The sequence below is a fragment of the Carcharhinus amblyrhynchos genome, unplaced genomic scaffold (assembly GCF_965287045.1).
Source record: "Carcharhinus amblyrhynchos unplaced genomic scaffold, sCarAmb.v2.hapA scaffold_470, whole genome shotgun sequence".
Taxonomy (NCBI): domain Eukaryota; kingdom Metazoa; phylum Chordata; class Chondrichthyes; order Carcharhiniformes; family Carcharhinidae; genus Carcharhinus; species Carcharhinus amblyrhynchos.
The window spans coordinates 41797-60000 of record NW_027650210.1 but is presented as its reverse complement, the minus strand read 5'-3'; the positions used below and the strand labels follow the sequence as shown (position 1 = coordinate 60000).

General features: G+C 48.5%; 1 protein-coding gene across 1 annotated transcript in view; it reads left to right on the top strand.

The window, feature by feature from the left end:
* Positions 1-16768, top strand: part of LOC145339449 (pregnancy-specific beta-1-glycoprotein 5-like) — a 22136-nt gene extending 5368 nt beyond the window's left edge. Inside the window, exons 3-8 of the mRNA XM_080183918.1 lie at positions 220-492; positions 3856-4131; positions 10044-10145; positions 12778-12845; positions 14822-14920; positions 16646-16768. Coding sequence (XP_080040044.1) covers positions 220-492; positions 3856-4131; positions 10044-10145; positions 12778-12845; positions 14822-14920; positions 16646-16744 — 917 coding nt within the window. The 3' untranslated portion in view covers positions 16745-16768. The remainder of the gene's footprint in view (positions 1-219; positions 493-3855; positions 4132-10043; positions 10146-12777; positions 12846-14821; positions 14921-16645) is intronic.
* The last annotated feature ends 1436 nt before the right edge of the window (positions 16769-18204 follow it).

The following is an 18204-nucleotide window of genomic DNA, read 5'->3' as shown; positions in this document are numbered from 1 at the left end:
TGCCGCACTGTCAGAGGGTCAGTGCTGAGGGAGTGCCGCACTGTCAGAGGGTCAGTACTGAGGGAGTGCCGCACTGTCAGAGGGTCAGTACTGAGGGAGTGCCGCACTGTCAGAGGGTCAGTACTGAGGGAGTGCCGCACTGTCAGAGGGTCAGTACTGAGGGAGTGCCGCACTGTCAGAGGGTCAGTATTGCTAAGAATGACTATTTTCTCGACGCAGTGCCAGTCACCAATGTGTCGGTTGCTTTGTCTGCCTCTGATGTGGTCGAAGGCAATGCGGAACTACGACTGACATGTTCAGCACTCACAGGCTCGAATGTGACCTACACATGGAGGAAGGGGGCCAGCGTTCTGTCCAATAGCAGCCGTGTAACCGTGTCTGGCAGCGAGGTGCGGATACAGCCTGTGAATCGTAATGATGCGGATTCCTACACCTGTACCGTACACAACGTCATCAGTACCAGCTCCCACAGCCAACGCCTCACTGTCTACTGTGAGTATCCATACTCTCGCACACTGTCGCACACTCACAAACTCTCACACACACACCCACACACTCACACATCCAAACACACATACACACACTCTCTCACACACGCACACTCACACTCACACACTCTCTCTCACACACACACACAGACACACACACACTCACACACACACAACACACACCCACATGCACACTCACACACACACACGCGCGCACACTCACACGTACCCACAGGCGCACAGTCACACACGCACACTCACACGCACACTTACACATTTACACACTCACACGTGCACACACTCACACACACACTCACATGCACTCTTACACATTCCCACACTCACACACACACACACACTCACATGCACACACACATTCACACACTCACACACACTCATGCACACACACAGCCACACACAAACTCATGTACACTTTCACACACACACACACACACACACACATGTACATGCACTCACCCTCATACACATTCACATGCACTCACACATATACACTACACGCGTACACACACACACTCTCACACACATTCTCACACACACACTCAAATACGCACACTCTCACATTCATAGACACGCACGCACTCACAGACACACACACTCATTCACACACATACTCACACACTCGCACACACACACACATTCAGACACACACATATTCACATAACTTACACACACTTACTCTCAGTCACTCGCACACAGTCGCACACACGCAGTCGCACACACATGCATTCGCACACACACACTCTCACACACACTCCCACACGCATACTCAAACACACTCCAGACTCACATGCACTCTCACACACACACTATCATGCACACACAGACACTCTATCACACACAGCCACAGAGTCACACACATACACACTCACACACACGCATACTCACACACGCACACACAGACACAACACACATTCTCATGCATTCACACACACTCACACTCACTCACACACACACACTCTCACACATACTCTCACACACTCACATGCACACACTCTCACACACACTCTCTTACACACACACATGCACACACTCATACGCATACACTCAACGCACACACTCATGCACACACACACAGTCTCACACACACACAGACACACACATACTCATGTACGCTTTCACACACACTCTCAGTCATTCACACACCCTCGCGCACGCACGCACTCCCACACACACACGCACTCACACACACGCATACACAGACACATACTCACACACACACATTCACACACGTTCACATGCATTCACACACACTCACACACACTCTCACACACACACACATTCTCACACACACACTGAAATATACACACTCTCACACACTCAAAAATACATGCACTCACAGACACACACACACTCATACACACATGTACAGACACACATATTCACGTACACTCACACACAAACACATTCTCAGTCACTCACACACACTCTCACACACACACACACACTCTCACACACACACACACTCTCACACACACACTGTCACACACACACACACTGTCACACACACACACACTCTCACACACACTCTCACACACACACACACACTCTCACACACACACACACTCTCACACACACACTGTCACACACACACACACACACTGTCACACACACACACACTCTCACACACACTCTCACACACACTCTCACACACACACACACTCTCACACACACACTGTCACACACACACACACACACACACTGTCACACACACACACACTCTCACACACACAATCACTCATTAACACATACTTTCATAGAACAAAGAAAAGTACAGCACAGGAACAGGCCCTTCGGCCCTCCAAGCCTGTGCCGATCATGATGCCCTAGCTCAAATAAAAAAAAATCCTTCTGCCCTTTCTCGGTCCGTATCCCTCTATTCTCTCCCTATCCATATACCCATCCAGATGCCTCTTAAATGTTGCCAAAGTACCTGCTTCCACCACCTCCTCTGGCAGTGCGTTCCAGGCACCCACCCCCTCTGTGTGAAAAACCTCCCCCCGCACATCTCCCTTAAACTTTCCCCCTCTCACCTTGAACCTGTGCCCTCTTGTAATTGACACTTCCACGCTGGGGAAAAGCCTCTGACTCTCCACCCTGTCTGTGCCTCTCATCATTTTGTAGACCCCTATCAGGTCTCCCCTCAGCCTCCGTCTTTCCAGTGAAAACACTCCGAGTTTATTCAACCTCTCCTCCAACACCCTCGAGACCAGGCAACATCCCCTGGTGAACCTTCTGTGCACGCTCTCCAAAGCTTCCCCGTCCTTCTGGTAGTGAGGTGACCAGAACCGCACACAATACTCCAAATGCGGCCTAACCAAGGTTTTATAAAACTAAACATGATTCCCTGGCCGATGAAGACAAGCATTCCATATGCCTTCTTCATCCCCTTGGCCAACTGTGTTGCCACTTTTAGGGAATTGTGGACCTGCACGCCCAGATCCCTCTGTATGTCCATGTTCCTCAGAGTCCTGCCATTTACAGGATAATTCACACCTAAATTTAATCCTCCAAAATGCATCACCTCGCATTTACCTGGATTAAACTCCATCTGCTATCGCTGTGCCCAAGTCTCCAATCTATCTGTATCCTGTTGTATCCTCTGACAAGACCCAGCACTATCAGCAGCTCCGCCAATCTCCCTGTCATCCACAAATTTACTAATCAGACCCATTACAATTTCCCCCAGATCATTTGTATACACTACAAACAACACCATCGCACGCACACCATCACGTGCACACTATTGCGCGCACACCATCGTGTGCACATCATTGTGCGCACAACATCGCGTGCACACCATTGTGCGCACACCATCGCGTGCACACCATTGTGCGCACACCATTGTGCGCACAACATCGCGTGCACACCATCGTGTGCACACCATCGTGCGCACACCATTATGCGCACACCATCATACGCACACCATTGCACGCACGCCATCATGTGCACATCATTGTGCGCGCACACACTGTCACGTGCACACACTGTCACGTGCACACACTGTCACTTGCACACACTGTCACTTGCACACACTGTCACGTACACACCGTTGCATGCACAGACTGTCACATGCACACCGTCATGTGCACAGACTGTCATGTGCATACCATCTTGCGCGCACACCATCGTGTGTACACCATCACATGCACACCGTCGCGCACATGCCATTTGCGTGCACATGCTGTCTTGTGCACACCATCACGTGCACACTGTCACCTCTGACACACATTGACATAGGCACATACCGATGAACTCAATCACACAAACACCGCCACATACACACTTTTACGGCAGGGCACTGCTGTGTTGTGTTCATCTCTAACTCAACCATCCTTTCCCAACACAGATGGTCCAGAGTCGGCAGCGATCCAGAGGGATTTTGAGTCAGACTGTGTCGTTCCTGATCAGTTCTTGATGGGCAGGAGTGGCAGGTTATCCTGTAATGGCGTATCTGTACCAGCGGGTGTGTACAAATGGTTTCACAAAGGGCAGAATATTCAAAATGGGAGCTCCATCCCTTTTAACAGCACCAGGCTTAAGCACGGTGGCAATTACACCTGTACCATCCTCAACACCAAGACAAACAAGGAGATCACAGCATCCACGCAAATCATCATCGTGGGTAAGTACAGCTTCAACCAATACAACTAGCGCTCTGTAAACCATCCTGAACCCCTCGATTAGATTCCGGTCTGTAACTCACTCCCGGGTATCTGTTATTCTATATATAAACCACCCCGAACCCCTCGATTAGATTCCAGTCTGTAACTCACTCCCGGGTATCTGTTATTCTATATATAAACCACCCCGAACCCCTCGATTAGATTCCAGTCTGTAACTCACTCCCGGGTATCTGTTATTCTATATATAAACCACCCCGAACCCCTCGATTAGATTCCAGTCTGTAACTCACTCCCGGGTATCTGTTATTCTATATATAAACCACCCCGAACCCCTCGATTAGATTCCAGTCTGTAATTCACTCCCGGGTATCTGTTATTCTATACATAAACCACCCCGAACCCCTCGATTAGATTCCAGTCTGTAACTCACTCCCGGGTATCTGTTATTCTATACATAAACCACCCCGAACCCCTCGATTAGATTCCAGTCTGTAACTCACTCCCGGGTATCTGTTATTCTATACATAAACCACCCCGAACCCCTCGATTAGATTCCAGTCTGTAACTCACTCCCGGGTATCTGTTATTCTATACATAAACCACCCCGAACCCCTCGATTAGATTCCAGTCTGTAACTCACTCCCGGGTATCTGTTATTCTATATATAAACACCCCGAACCCCTCGATTAGATTCCAGTCTGTAACTCACTCCCGGGTATCTGTTATTCTATATATAAACCACCCTGAGACCCTCGATTAGATTCCAGTCTGTAACTCACTCCCGGGTATCTGTTATTCTATATATAAACACCCCGAATCCCTCGATTAGATTCCAGTCTGTAACTCACTCCCAGGTATCTGTTATTCAATATATAAACCACCCCGAACCCCTCGATTACATTCCAGTCTGTAACTCACTCCCGGGTATCTGTTATTCTATATATAAACACCCCGAATCCCTCGATTAGATTCCAGTCTGTAACTCACTCCCAGGTATCTGTTTTTCTATATATAAACCACCCCGAACCCCTCAATTAGATTCCACTCTGTAACTCACTCCCGGGTATCTGTTATTCTATATATAAACCACCCCGAACCCCTCGATTAGATTCCAGTCTGTAACTCACTCCCAGGTATCTGTTATTCTATATATAAACCACCCCGAACCCCTCGATTAGATTCCAGTCTGTAACTCACCCCCGGGTATCTGTTAGTCTATATAAACACCCCGAACCCCTCAATTAGATTCCAGTCTGTAACTCACTCCCGGGTATCTGTTATTCTATATATAAACACCCCGAACCCCTCGATTAGATTCCAGTCTGTAACTCACTCCCGGGTATCTGTTATTCTATATATAAACACCCCGAACCCCTCGATTAGATTCCAGTCTGTAACTCACTCCCGGGTACCTGTTATTCTATATATAAACACCCCGAACCCCTCGATTAGATTCCACTCTGTAACTCACTCCCGGGTATCTGTTATTCTATATATAAACCACCCCGAACCCCTCGATTAGATTCCAGTCTGTAACCCACTCCCAGGTATCTGTTATTCTATATATAAACACCCTGAACCCCTCGATTAGATTCCAGTCTGTAACTCACTCCCGGGTATCTGTTATTCTATATATAAACCACCCCGAACCCCTCGATTAGATTCCAGTCTGTAACTCACTCCCGGGTATCTGTTTTTCTATATATAAACCACCCCGAACCCCTCGATTAGATTCCAGTCTGTAACTCACTCCCGGATACCTGTTATTCTATATATAAACCACCCCGAACCCCTCGATTAGATTCCAGTCTGTAACTCACTCCCGGGTATCTGTTATTCTATATATAAACACCCCGAACCCCTCGATTAGATTCCAGTCTGTAACTCACTCCCGGGTACCTGTTATTCTATATATAAACACCCCGAACCCCTCGATTAGATTCCACTCTGTAACTCACTCCCGGGTATCTGTTATTCTATATATAAACCACCCCGAACCCCTCGATTAGATTCCAGTCTGTAACCCACTCCCAGGTATCTGTTATTCTATATATAAACACCCTGAACCCCTCGATTAGATTCCAGTCTGTAACTCACTCCCGGGTATCTGTTATTCTATATATAAACCACCCCGAACCCCTCGATTAGATTCCAGTCTGTAGCTCACTCCCGGGTATCTGTTTTTCTATATATAAACCACCCCGAACCCCTCGATTAGATTCCAGTCTGTAACTCACTCCCGGATACCTGTTATTCTATATATAAACCACCCCGAACCCCTCGATTAGATTCCAGTCTGTAACTCACTCCCGGGTATCTGTTATTCTATATATAAACCACCCCGAACCCCTCGATTAGATTCCAGTCTGTAACTCACTCCCGGGTATCTGTTATTCTATATATAAACCCCCTGAACCCCTCGATTAGATTCCAGTCTGTAACTCACTCCCGGGTATCTGTTATTCTATATATAAACCACCCCGAACCCCTCGATTAGATTCCAGTCTGTAACTCACTCCCGGGTATCTGTTATTCTATATATAAACCCCCTGAACCCCTCGATTAGATTCCGGTCTGTAACTCACTGCCAGGTATCTGTTATTCTATATATAAACACCCCGAACCCCTCGATTAGATTCCAGTCTGTAACTCACTCCCGGGTATCTGTTATCCTATATATAAAGCACCCCGAACCCATTGATTAGATTCCAGTCTGTAACTCACTCACGGGTATCTGTTTTTCTTTAGATAAACCATCCTGAGCTCCTTGGTGATATTTTGGCCTTAATTGAAAAGTGGTTGTTTAAAAATGGGGAGGATTTGTTCGAATTGTACAGGATGTTGGTGAGGTCTAGCCTGTAATATAACATACAGTTTTGCTTCCCTTATCTCTAAAATGATATAATGACACGAGATTCACCAAGTTAATTCCTGTGATGAGTGTTGTACTGTCAGGAGAGACTAAATAGTCTGTGTCTGTATTTCTTGGAGTTTAGCAGAATGAGAAAGTTTATTCAAACATATAAGATCCTGAGAGGACTTAATAGGGCAGATGCTGAGATGTTTTAGGTCGTGGGGGGGTCTGGATTATGGGGACATCGCTACAAGATAAAGGGCCAGTCATTTAAATCTAAGGTGCATAGAAATTGCTTCGAAAGTAAAGTTTATTTATTAGTTACAAGTAGGCTTACATTAACACAGCAATGAAGTTACTGTGAAATTCCCCTTGTCGCCACATCCCAGCACCCTGTTCGGGTCAATGCACCTAACCAGCACGTCTTTCAGACTGTGGGAGGAAACTGGAGCACCCGGAGGAAACCCACGCAGACACAGGGAGAACGTGCAAACTCCACACAGGCAGTGACCCAAGCTGTGAATCGAACCTGAGTCCCTGGCGCTGTGAAGCAACAGTGCTAACCGTGACACCGTGCCACCCCAGAGGGTGGTAGAGAGTGGTGAATCTCTGGAATTCTCTGCCCCAAAGCTTGGTGGAGGCTGGATTATTAAAAGTATTTAAAGTGGTAGTGGATAAATGTTTGGTAGATTGAGAAATAGAGAGGCTGTGGGGAAATGGCACAGAAATCGTGTTTGATTTGATTTGATTTATTCTTATCACATGTATTAGTATACAGTGAAATGTATTGTTTTTTTGTGAGCTATACAAAGCATACCGTTCTTGGAGAAAGAAACGAGAGAGTGCAGAATGTAGTGTTACATTTATAGCTAGGGTGTAGAGAAAGATCAACTTAATGTGAGGTAGGTCCATTCAAAAGTCTGACAGCAGCAGGGAAGAAGCTGTTCTTGAGTTGGTTGGTACGTGACCTCAGACTTTTGTATCTTTTTCTCGACAGAAGAAGGTGGAAGAAGGTCCAGGGTGCGTTGGATCATTGATTATACTGACTGCTTTGCCGAGGCAGTGGGAAGTGTAGACAGAGTCAATGGATGGGAGGCTGGTTTGTGTGATGGATTGGGCTATATTCATGATATTTTGTAGTTCCTTGCAGTCTTGGGCAGAGCAGGAGCCCATACCGAGCTGTGATATAACCAGAAAGAATGCTTTCTATGGTGCATCTGCAAAAGTTAGTGAGAGTCTTATGGACATACTAAATTTCCTTCGTCTTCTGAAAAAGTATAGGGATTGTTGGACTTTCTGAACTATAGTGTCAGCATGGAGAGACCAGGACAGGTTGTTGGTGATCTGGACACCTAAAAACTTGAAGCTCTTGACCATTTCTACTACATAAGAACATAAGAACATAAGAAATTGGAGCAGGAGTAGGCCATCTGGTCCTTCGAGCCTGCCCCGCCATTCAATAAGATCATGGCTGATCTGTCGTGGCTCAGTTCCACTTTCCCGCTTTCTCCCCATAACCCTTAATCCCCTCTCTTATCAAAAACCCATCAACCCGCGTCTTAAAAATATTTAGTGAGGTAGCCTCCACCACTTCAACGGGCAGAGAATTCCAGAGATTCACCACCCTTTGAGTGAAGAAGTTCCTCCTCAACTCCGTTCTAAACCGCCCCCCCCTTTATCTTGAGGCTGTGCCCCCTAGTCCTACTGTCCTTTCTGAGCGGGAAGAGTCTCTCCACCTCTATCCTATCCATCCCATTCATCATCTTATACGTCTCAATGAGATCTCCCCTCATTCTTCTAAACTCTGACGAGTACAAGCCTAGTTTACTCAGCCTCTCCTCATAACTCAACCCCCTCAACTCTGGCATCAGCCTAGTAAACCTCCTCTGCACTCCCTCCAAGGCCAAAATATCCTTGCGTAAGTACGGCGCCCAAAACTGCACACAGTACTCCAGCTGCGGCCTCACCAATGCCCTATACAGCTGCAGCAAGACCTCCCTACTTTTATATTCAATCCCCCTCGCTATGAAGGCCAGCATCCCATTCGCCTTCCTGACCACCTGCTGCACCTGCAGGCTGGGTTTTTGTGACTCATGCACAAGGACCCCGAGGTCCCTCTGCACCGTCGCCTGCTGCAGTTTTTCGCCACGTAAGTAATAATCCTTCCTACCATTATTCCTACCAAAGTGGACCACCTCGCACTTGCCAACATTAAATTCTATTTGCCATTTCCTGGCCCATTCGCCCAGCCTATCTAGATCCTTCTGCAGACTCTCCACACCCTCCGCACAATTTGCCGTTCCAATCTTGGTGTCATCAGCAAATTTCGACACCATACACTCGGTTCCCTCCTCCAGATCATCTATATAAATGGTAAATAGCTGAGGCCCCAGCACCGACCCCTGGGGCACTCCACTAGTCACCAACCGCCAATCCGAATAGCACCCATTGACCCCCACTCTCTGCCTCCTATTTGACAACCAGTCCTCTATCCATGCTAACACCCTACCCCCAACTCCATGTCCCCTGACCTTCTGCAATAACCTCTTGTGAGGTACCTTGTCAAACGCCTTCTGAAAATCAGGAAAGACCACATCCACCGGCTCTCCTCTATCCACCGCCCTAGACACATCCTCATAGAACTCCAGTAAATTTGTCATCCCGGTTGATGTAAACAGGGGCATGTTCTCCTTTAAGCTTCCTGAAGTCGATGACAATCTCCTTCGTTTTGTTGACATTTTCCACCAGGAAATAGATGTAAAAGTCTGAGGTCACGTACCAGCCGACTCAAGAACAGCTTCTTCCCTGCTGCCATCAGACTTTTGAATGGACCTACCTCGCACAAAGTTGATCTTTCTCGACACCCTAGCTATGACTATAACACTATATTCTGTATTCTCTCCTTCTCGCGTATATACTCTATGAATAGTATGCTTTGTATAGTGCGCAAGAAACAATACTTTTCACTATAGCCCAATACATGCAGCAATACTAAATCTAATCAAAACTGATATGGCTGGTGTTTATAATGTTTGTCTCTCTCTCTCTCACTGGCAGATTACTGTCTGAGTGTGGGAGCAGTTGTGGGAATAGCCATCGGAGCAGCAGCTGGCTTGCTTCTCCTGATCCTCCTGATCATTTTCCTGGTTCAGCGTAAGCGTGAGTATAACTCCTGTCTCTGATCGCTCACACTCCTATCGCTGTTTGATGGGGATCTCTCTGAGCATAAGGGCCACGGACACTCGGTGACTCTGTGTTCCCAGCTCCCTCATATCCAGCCAGCTGGGCTCCGGAAAGACTGGTGGGATATCGTTGGGATCCGATGGGAGGGGATTGCAGTCTTACTATCCCCCCTGCCCCCACCACCCCCTCCCCTCACTGCTCTCCTGCTCACACCGTTCCTTTAATTCATTCACCGGAATGGCCAGTTGTCCACCTCACTATTGTTACCCAGAGTAACAGGGACCTTCAGCAGCCTCTGTTCAATATTTATAAAACCAATCCTGTCAGCTACAAAGACAATACTTACTAATGTATAGGGTGAAATATGAAGGTAAAGTGATTACTCCTTCAAAATGCACTCACACTCACACACTCTCTCACTCACTCTCTCATGCACTTTCTCACACTCTCTCACACACTGTCTCTCACTCTCTCTGTCACTCTCTGTCACTCGCTCTTACTCTCTTTCACTCTGTCACATTCTCTCACACTCTCTCTCTCTCACTCTCCCTCTGTCACTCTCTCTTATTCTCCCTACCTCCTCTTACTCTCTCACACTCTTTTGCATTCTCTCACACTCTCTCTCTCTCACTCCCTCACTCTCTCATACTCTCTCTCACTCTCTCACACTCTCTCTCACTCCCTCACACTCTCATACTCTCTCACACTCTTTCGCATTCTCTCACACTCTTTGTCACTCTCTCACACTCTCTCTCACTCCCTCACACTCTCATACTCTCTCACACTCTTTCGCATTCTCTCACACTCTTTGTCACTCTCTCACACTCTCTCTCACTCTCTCACACTCTCTCTCACTCCCTCACACTCTCATACTCTCTCACACTCTTTCACATTCTCTCACACTCTCTGTCACTCTCTCACACTCTCTCTCACTCTCTCACACTCTCTCTCACTCCCTCACACTCTCATACTCTCTCTCACTCTTTCGCATTCTCTCACACTCTTTGTCACTCTCTCACACTCTCTCTCACTCCCTCACACTCTCATACTCTCTCTCACTCTCTTACACTCTCTCTCTGTCACGCTCTCTTACTCTCTCTGTCACTCTCTCTTACTCTCTCACGCTCTCTCACACTCTCACTCATTCTCACTCACTGTCTCACACTTTATCTCTCACTGTCCCTTACTCTGTCACACTCTCACTCTCTCCATCTCTCACACTCACATTTTCACACACTCTCTGAATCTCTCCCATTCTCTCCCAGTCACTCACTCACTCACTCACTCACTCACTCACTCACTCACTCACTCACACATGTTGATTAAAAGCAGAGTGAAGGGCTATGAGGAAAAGGCAGGGAAGTGGAGTTAGGATGAGATGGATATCAGCCATGATCGTATAGAATGGAGGAGCGGCTCGTAGGGCTGAATGGCCTGCTCTTGCTCCGGTTTCCTCTGTTCCTATGTACTTACGTGCACTGATGTAACTTGCGCACAGCGAGATCCCAGGCCCTGCTGCTCGGAACCCCTCACGGTGTGTCTGGGCAAGTCTGCAGGAGGTTCAATCCAGCCGGGATTCCCAGCCGGCTTTGGGAATTGTCCAGGCTGCTGGCCCTCTGTGCCGGTCAGTCACTACAGGGCTGGCCTCTGCCTCCAGTTAGGCTCAGCCCTGCTGTCTCTTCGAGGTACAGAAACAGCAGATAGGAGCAGGAGGGGGCCCTTCCAGCCCTGCTCCACCATTTATCACCATCATGGCTGATCAAAGAACAGTACAGCACGAAACAGCCCTCCAAGCCTGCGCTGATCACGATGCCCCGACTAAACTAAAACCTTCCATTCCCGTCCTATCCATGTATTTGTCTAGTTGCCACGATCACCCCTGCTCCCACCATTACCCCAGGCAGCGTGGCCCAGACATGCACCATCATCTGTGTAAAAAGCTTACCTCGCACATCTCCTCTAAACATTTCCCCACGCATTTCAAACCTAGTACTTGATGTTTCTACTCTGGGAAAGAGCATCTGACTATCCCTTCTGTCCCTGCTACTCATAATCTTGTAAACCGCTGTCAGGTCACCCACTCCAACCTCCATCGTTCCAGTGTGAACAAATCTCTCCTTATAGCTGATCGTCCAACTCAATAGACTAATCCTGCTTTCTCCCCTTAACCATCAATCCCATTCACCCCAAATACTATATCCAGTTGCCTCTTGAATACATTCAATGTTTTAACATCAACTACTTCCTGTGTTAATGAATTCCAGAGGCTCATGGGGTGAAGAAATATCTCCCCACCTCCGTCCTAGATGGTCTACCCTGAACCCTCAGGCTGTGACCCCCTGGTTCTAGTTCTCCCCCACCATCGGAAAACATCCTCCCTGCATCTACCCTCTCCAGTCCTGTTAGAATTGTATAATTCTCAATGAGATTCTCCCCCTCATTCGTCTGAACTCCAGCGAAAACAATCCTAATCTCGTCAATCTCTCCTCATACATCAGCCCCACCATCCCCGGGATCAGCCTGGTGCCTCTCCGGGGGGCACCGTCCTGTTTTATCCACGTAGGAATGCGTGTCCCTCACGCACTGACCCTCATCCTCACTTCCACAGGCGCACAGAAGAACAAGGCAGTCAACAAGCCGCCCCTGAAGACGACCTTCAATCAGAGCGAGGCAAAGGTGAGTGATCTCCCCTTCCGGAATCTCCCTGGAGGTCACTCCCAAGATCCACACAGCCCCCGGCTTCGATATTCAGGGAGACAAGACTTCCGTTCCCACAGCACCGGTCAGGACATCCCAAAATACTCAGAGCCAGCGACGCACTGGTGTAGTCACTGTGAGACTTGAGTCAACCAAGCAGTATTGGCGCACAGCAAGATCCCACAAGCAGCCGCGCGAAAATGACCCAGTTGGCTCCCTTTAAGTGGCAGTGGTTGAAGGAGGAATATTGACCCCTGGAGGAGAAGTCACAGAATTGTAGACTGCCTGCAGTGCAGAATGAGGCCATTCAGCCTTCGGATATGCACCAACTCTCTCTGACAGGGTATCTTACCCAGGACCTATCTTGTGGTTAATCTCCCCAACCTGCACATCTTTGGACACTAAGAGGCAATTTAGCCTGACCAATCCACTTAACCTGCACATCTTTGGACTGTGGGAGGAAACCGGAGCACCCAAAGGAAACCCACGCCAACACAGGGAGAATGTGCAAACTCCACGCAGACAGTGACCCAAAGCCTGAATTGAACCTGGGTCCCTGGCACTGTGAGTGTCCACACTTGAATCATTTAACTTTCAGAGCCAGAGAGGCGGCTGGTCAGTGATTAATCCTGACCACTGATTAGATTATTGTCACATGTATTAGCTTACAGTGAAAAGTATTGTTTCTTGTGCGCTACACAGACAAAGCATACCGTTCAAAGAAAAGGAAAGGAGAGGGTGCAGAATGTAATGTTACAGTCATAGATAGGGTGTAGAGAACGATCAACTTAATGCAAGGCAGGTTCATTCAAAAAGCAGGGAAGAAGCTGGTCTTGAGTCAGTTGGTATGTGACCTCAGACTTCTGTATTTTTTCCTGATGGAAGAAGGTGGAAGAGAGAATGTCCGGGGTGCCAGGGGTCCTTAATTATGCTGGCTGCTTTTCCAAGGCAGTGGGAAGTGTAGACAGAGTCAGTGGATGGGAGGCTGGTTTGCATAATGGATTGGGCTTAGTTCATGACCCTTTTGTAGTTCTTTGCGGCCTTGGGCAGAGCAGGAGCCCACACCAAGCTGTGATACAACCAGAAAGGATGCTTTCTATGGTGCATCTGTAAAAGTTGGTGAGAGTCATAGCTGACATGCTGAATTTCCTTCGTCTTCTGAGAAAGCGTTGGTGGCTTTTCTTAACTATACTGCCAACGTGGGGAGACCAGGACAGGTTGTTGGTGACCTGGACACCGAAAAACTTGAAGCTTTCGACTAGGGTGACAAAGTGGTTAGCACTGCTGCCTCATAGCCCCAAGTACCCGGGTTCGATTCCCAGCTTGGGTCACTGTCTGTGTGGAGTCTGCACATTCTCCCTGTCTCTGCGTAGGTTTCCTCCTACAGTCCGAAAGATTTGGTGGATTGGCTGTGCTCAATTCTCCCTCAGTGCACCCCAACAGGTGGCGACTAGGGGGTTGTCACAGTAACTTCATTGCAGTGTTAGTGTACATGTGACACTAGTTAATGAACTTTAAATTTCTATTTCACCCTCATTGATGTAGACAGGGGCATGTTCTCCATTACCCTTCCTGAAGTTGATGACAATTTCCTTCGTTTTGTTGACATTGAGGGAGAGATTATTGGTGCTGTACCAGTTCACCAGATTCTCTATCCCATTCCTGTACTCTGTCTCTTTATTGTTTGAGATCTGACCCATTACGGTGGTGTCATAGAATCCTACAGTGCAGGGGGAGGCTGTTCTGCCCATTGAATCTGCACCAACATCTATCCCACTCGGGCCCCATACCCACAAAGTGGAATTTTGCAGGGAAATATAGCCACACATTCAGAATTGCCCTGACTGACTCACCCCTGCCCCTCGGATGGGGGGGGGGCGACTAATGGCCCCAGCGCTCCTCCCGCCGCGACACCCATGCCCCCTCTCTGACCGCCAACACTTCTGTCTCCATAGGTGCTGCCATGGATGAACGAGTACCCGGAAATCCGGCGTGGCATCTCGCCCACTCCAATCTACAGTGCCGACCACATGTCGGTGTACAGCATCTACCCGGTAATTATACCTCTCCGAACACAAACCATCCCATGGAAATGTCCTCCCTTTATTTCTCTGAGGTTTGCAATGTAATGATGGAGGGATATTTGGACGTATGGGTCACTCACAGCATCCTGCCCAGTCCTGGGGTACCCCAACTTCTGAAAGATGATGCCCTCTTATCCCACAAGGGGAAACAACATCTCAGTGTCTACCCTGTCCAGCCCTCTGAGACTCCTACATGTCTCAATAAGGTCACCTCTCAATCTTCTAAACTCTAATGAGGCCCAACCTACTCAATCTCTCCTCATAAGGAAATCCCTCCCTATCCGTGATCAACCGAGTGAACTGTCTCTGGACTGCCTCCAATGTCAGTATATATTTCCTTAGATAAGGGAACCAGAACAGTTCCCAGTATTCCTGGTGTGGTCTAACTAATCCCTTGTACAGTTTTAGGAAGACTTCCCTGTTTTTATACTCTATTCCCTCTGAAATAAAGGCCAACGTTCCATTTGCCTTCTCTATTACCCGCTCAACTTGCACACCTGCTTTTTGTGATTTCTTTTTCATTCCTCACTTTCTGAATCTCGTTCCCTCTCTCTCTCTTCCTGTCACACATTTCCTCACTGATCTCTCTCTCTCTGTCTGTATCACACATTTTTCTCTCATCTTCTCATTCTCTCTCTCCCTCTCTCTCTCATTCTCTCTCTCTTTCTCATTCCCTCTTGTTTTCTCTCTCTCTCCCTCTTTCATCCTCCCTCTCATTTTCTCTCTCTCATTCTCTCTCTCTCTCTCTCAGTATTGCATATTTACCTTCTCCTATTTCTCTCTCGCCCCTTCTCTCTGGGTCATAATTTTCCTTCTCATCTATCTCCCTCTCTTTCTCTTTCTCTCTGTTTCGCTCTCTCTCTCTCTTTGTCTCACTCTCTCTCTCTCTGTATCACACATTTTCTCTCTCATCTCTTTTTCATTCTCTCCCTTGTTCTCTCTCTCCATATCACACATTATCCCTCTCATCTCTCTTTCATTCTCTCTCTCGTTCTCTCTCTCCATATCACACATTGCCCCTCTCATCTCTCTTTCATTCTCTCTCTCGTTCTTTCTCTCTCCGTATCACACATTGTCCCTCTCATCTTTCATTCTCTTGCTCGTTCTCTCTCTCCATATCACACATTGTCCCTCTCATCTTTCATTCTCTTGCTCGTTCTCTCTCTCCATATCACACATTGCCCCTCTCATCTCTCTTTCATTCTCTCTCTCGTTCTCTCCCTCCGTATCACATATTTTCCCTCTCATCTTTCTCTCTCGTTCTCTCTGTCTGGGCGGGACTTTTCCAGCTCCCAAGACCAGGAATTCCAGCCTGATGCAAACAGACCTTTGCATGATGGTCTCTACAATTCCCACGGGAGAGTGGCGGGGGGTGAAGGATAGGACAATCCCACCCATGTCATATATTTTCTGGACTGCCTCCAATGCTGATAGGTCTTTCCTTGGATAAGACCCAGTATTCCCAGTATTCCAGGTGTAATTTAACTCGTGTCTTGCAGAGATTTAGCAAGACTCCCCAAATTTTACACTCTTTGAACAAGGGCTGAGTATTTCTTGCTGTTTTTGGAGATTTTTAGGCGATGGGTGGGTTTGATTCAATTGGGTGCGTTGCGATGTGACCAATCCCTCTAACCTTCTCCCCGCTTTTTCTGTGCCCTCCCTCCCTCCCTCCCTCTCCTCCGCAAACCCCTCCAGCCCTCGACCGGTTCGATGGTCGCCTCCACAGCGGACGGAGAATTCCGCCTCTCCTCATCGCGGACGACCCGGAGCGGTAAACTGTCCACCTTGGTGTGAGGGATTCTGGGATGGCCAACACGGGATGGGGTGCTGGGTGGGTTGGGGGGGGGGGGGGGGGGAGGGGTGGGGAGGTTACGTAGGAAGATGGGTGGGAGGGGGAGGGGTGCGGCAGCCGGTATGGGAAATGATCTCATGACCACCTGCCAAATCTCCCGCCAGGCCTCCATGTCGTTGTCGGAATTCCGGAAAGGGATTCCTCCCTCGCTCTTGAGAGTTTCGCTTCCGTCTCTCCACGCTGAGGAAGAGCCGGGATCCTGAACGTCCAAGCCGGTTCCTGGGTACCCCGTCGCTCTGAACTCTTCGCTCTATCTGTCGTTGCGTTGAGAGCGGCAGCCATCTTGGTCGTGGGCGGCAGTGGGGCGGCAGAGGGAATGCCAAACTGTCAACTGGGGAGACTCCCTGGAGCGTTGACTCAACCACGTCGGGGCTCCCTCATCACGAGTTCGAGGCGATACCATCAGGCTGGAGGCATAATGGGGAGGCAAAGTAGGCCCGCTGATGGAATGTTCCAGAATGGGGGAGGGGTGGCTGGCTCTGGGGAAGTTGGTGGGGGGGGGGGGGGAGGAGGATTCACGTGATTCAATCTTTAGAGGTGATGGAACGTACCAGAAGCGGGGTGAACAAAGCAAATGGAACCTGGGGTTCCAGAGACACAAGGACTGAGCCACAAGATCAAAGAAGCCATGCTAAATATTTATAAAAGCTCTGAGTTAGGCCACAGTATTGTGTCCATAGGAACCAGAAGCAGGAATAGGCCACTCTGCCCTTCGAGTATGCTCTGCCGTCCATTTTGATCATGTCTGCTCATCAAATTCAATAACCTGATATCCCCCCACTCTTCACCCCATATCCCTTGATCCCTTTACCCCCCCCCGAGTTAGAACATGGAACAGTACAGAACAATACTGTTATATCTAGTACCTAGTTATATCTAAGGGTGACACGGTGGAACCGTGCTCAGCACTGCCACCTCACAGCGCTAGGACCCGGGTTCGATTCCTGGCTTGGGTCCGCTGTGTCTGTGTGGAGTTTGCACATTCTCCCCATGTCTGCGTGGGTTCCCTCCGGATGCTCTGGTTTCCTCCCACAGTCCAAAGTCAAGCAGGTTAGGCGGGTTGGCCACGCTAAATTGTCCCTTAGGGTCGGGGGGGGTGGACTAGGGTAAATAAGTAAGGTTATGGGGATAGGGGCCTGGGTGGGATTGTGGTCGGTACAGACTCGATGGACCGAATAGCCTCCTTCTACACTGTAGGGATTCCATGAATCTAATTTCTTCTCGCAATCACACAACATTTTGACCTCAACTCCATTTGGCGATGGAGAACTCCACACATTCACCAACCCTCCAGTTCGGGCCCTCCCCGCCCACATTTTACTGAGGGTCCTTTCAGAGGGTGAGGAGTGAGGGTTAACAGATCGGTCCAGGACGGGGTTCGAGTTAGAGGGTTGGGTCGCAG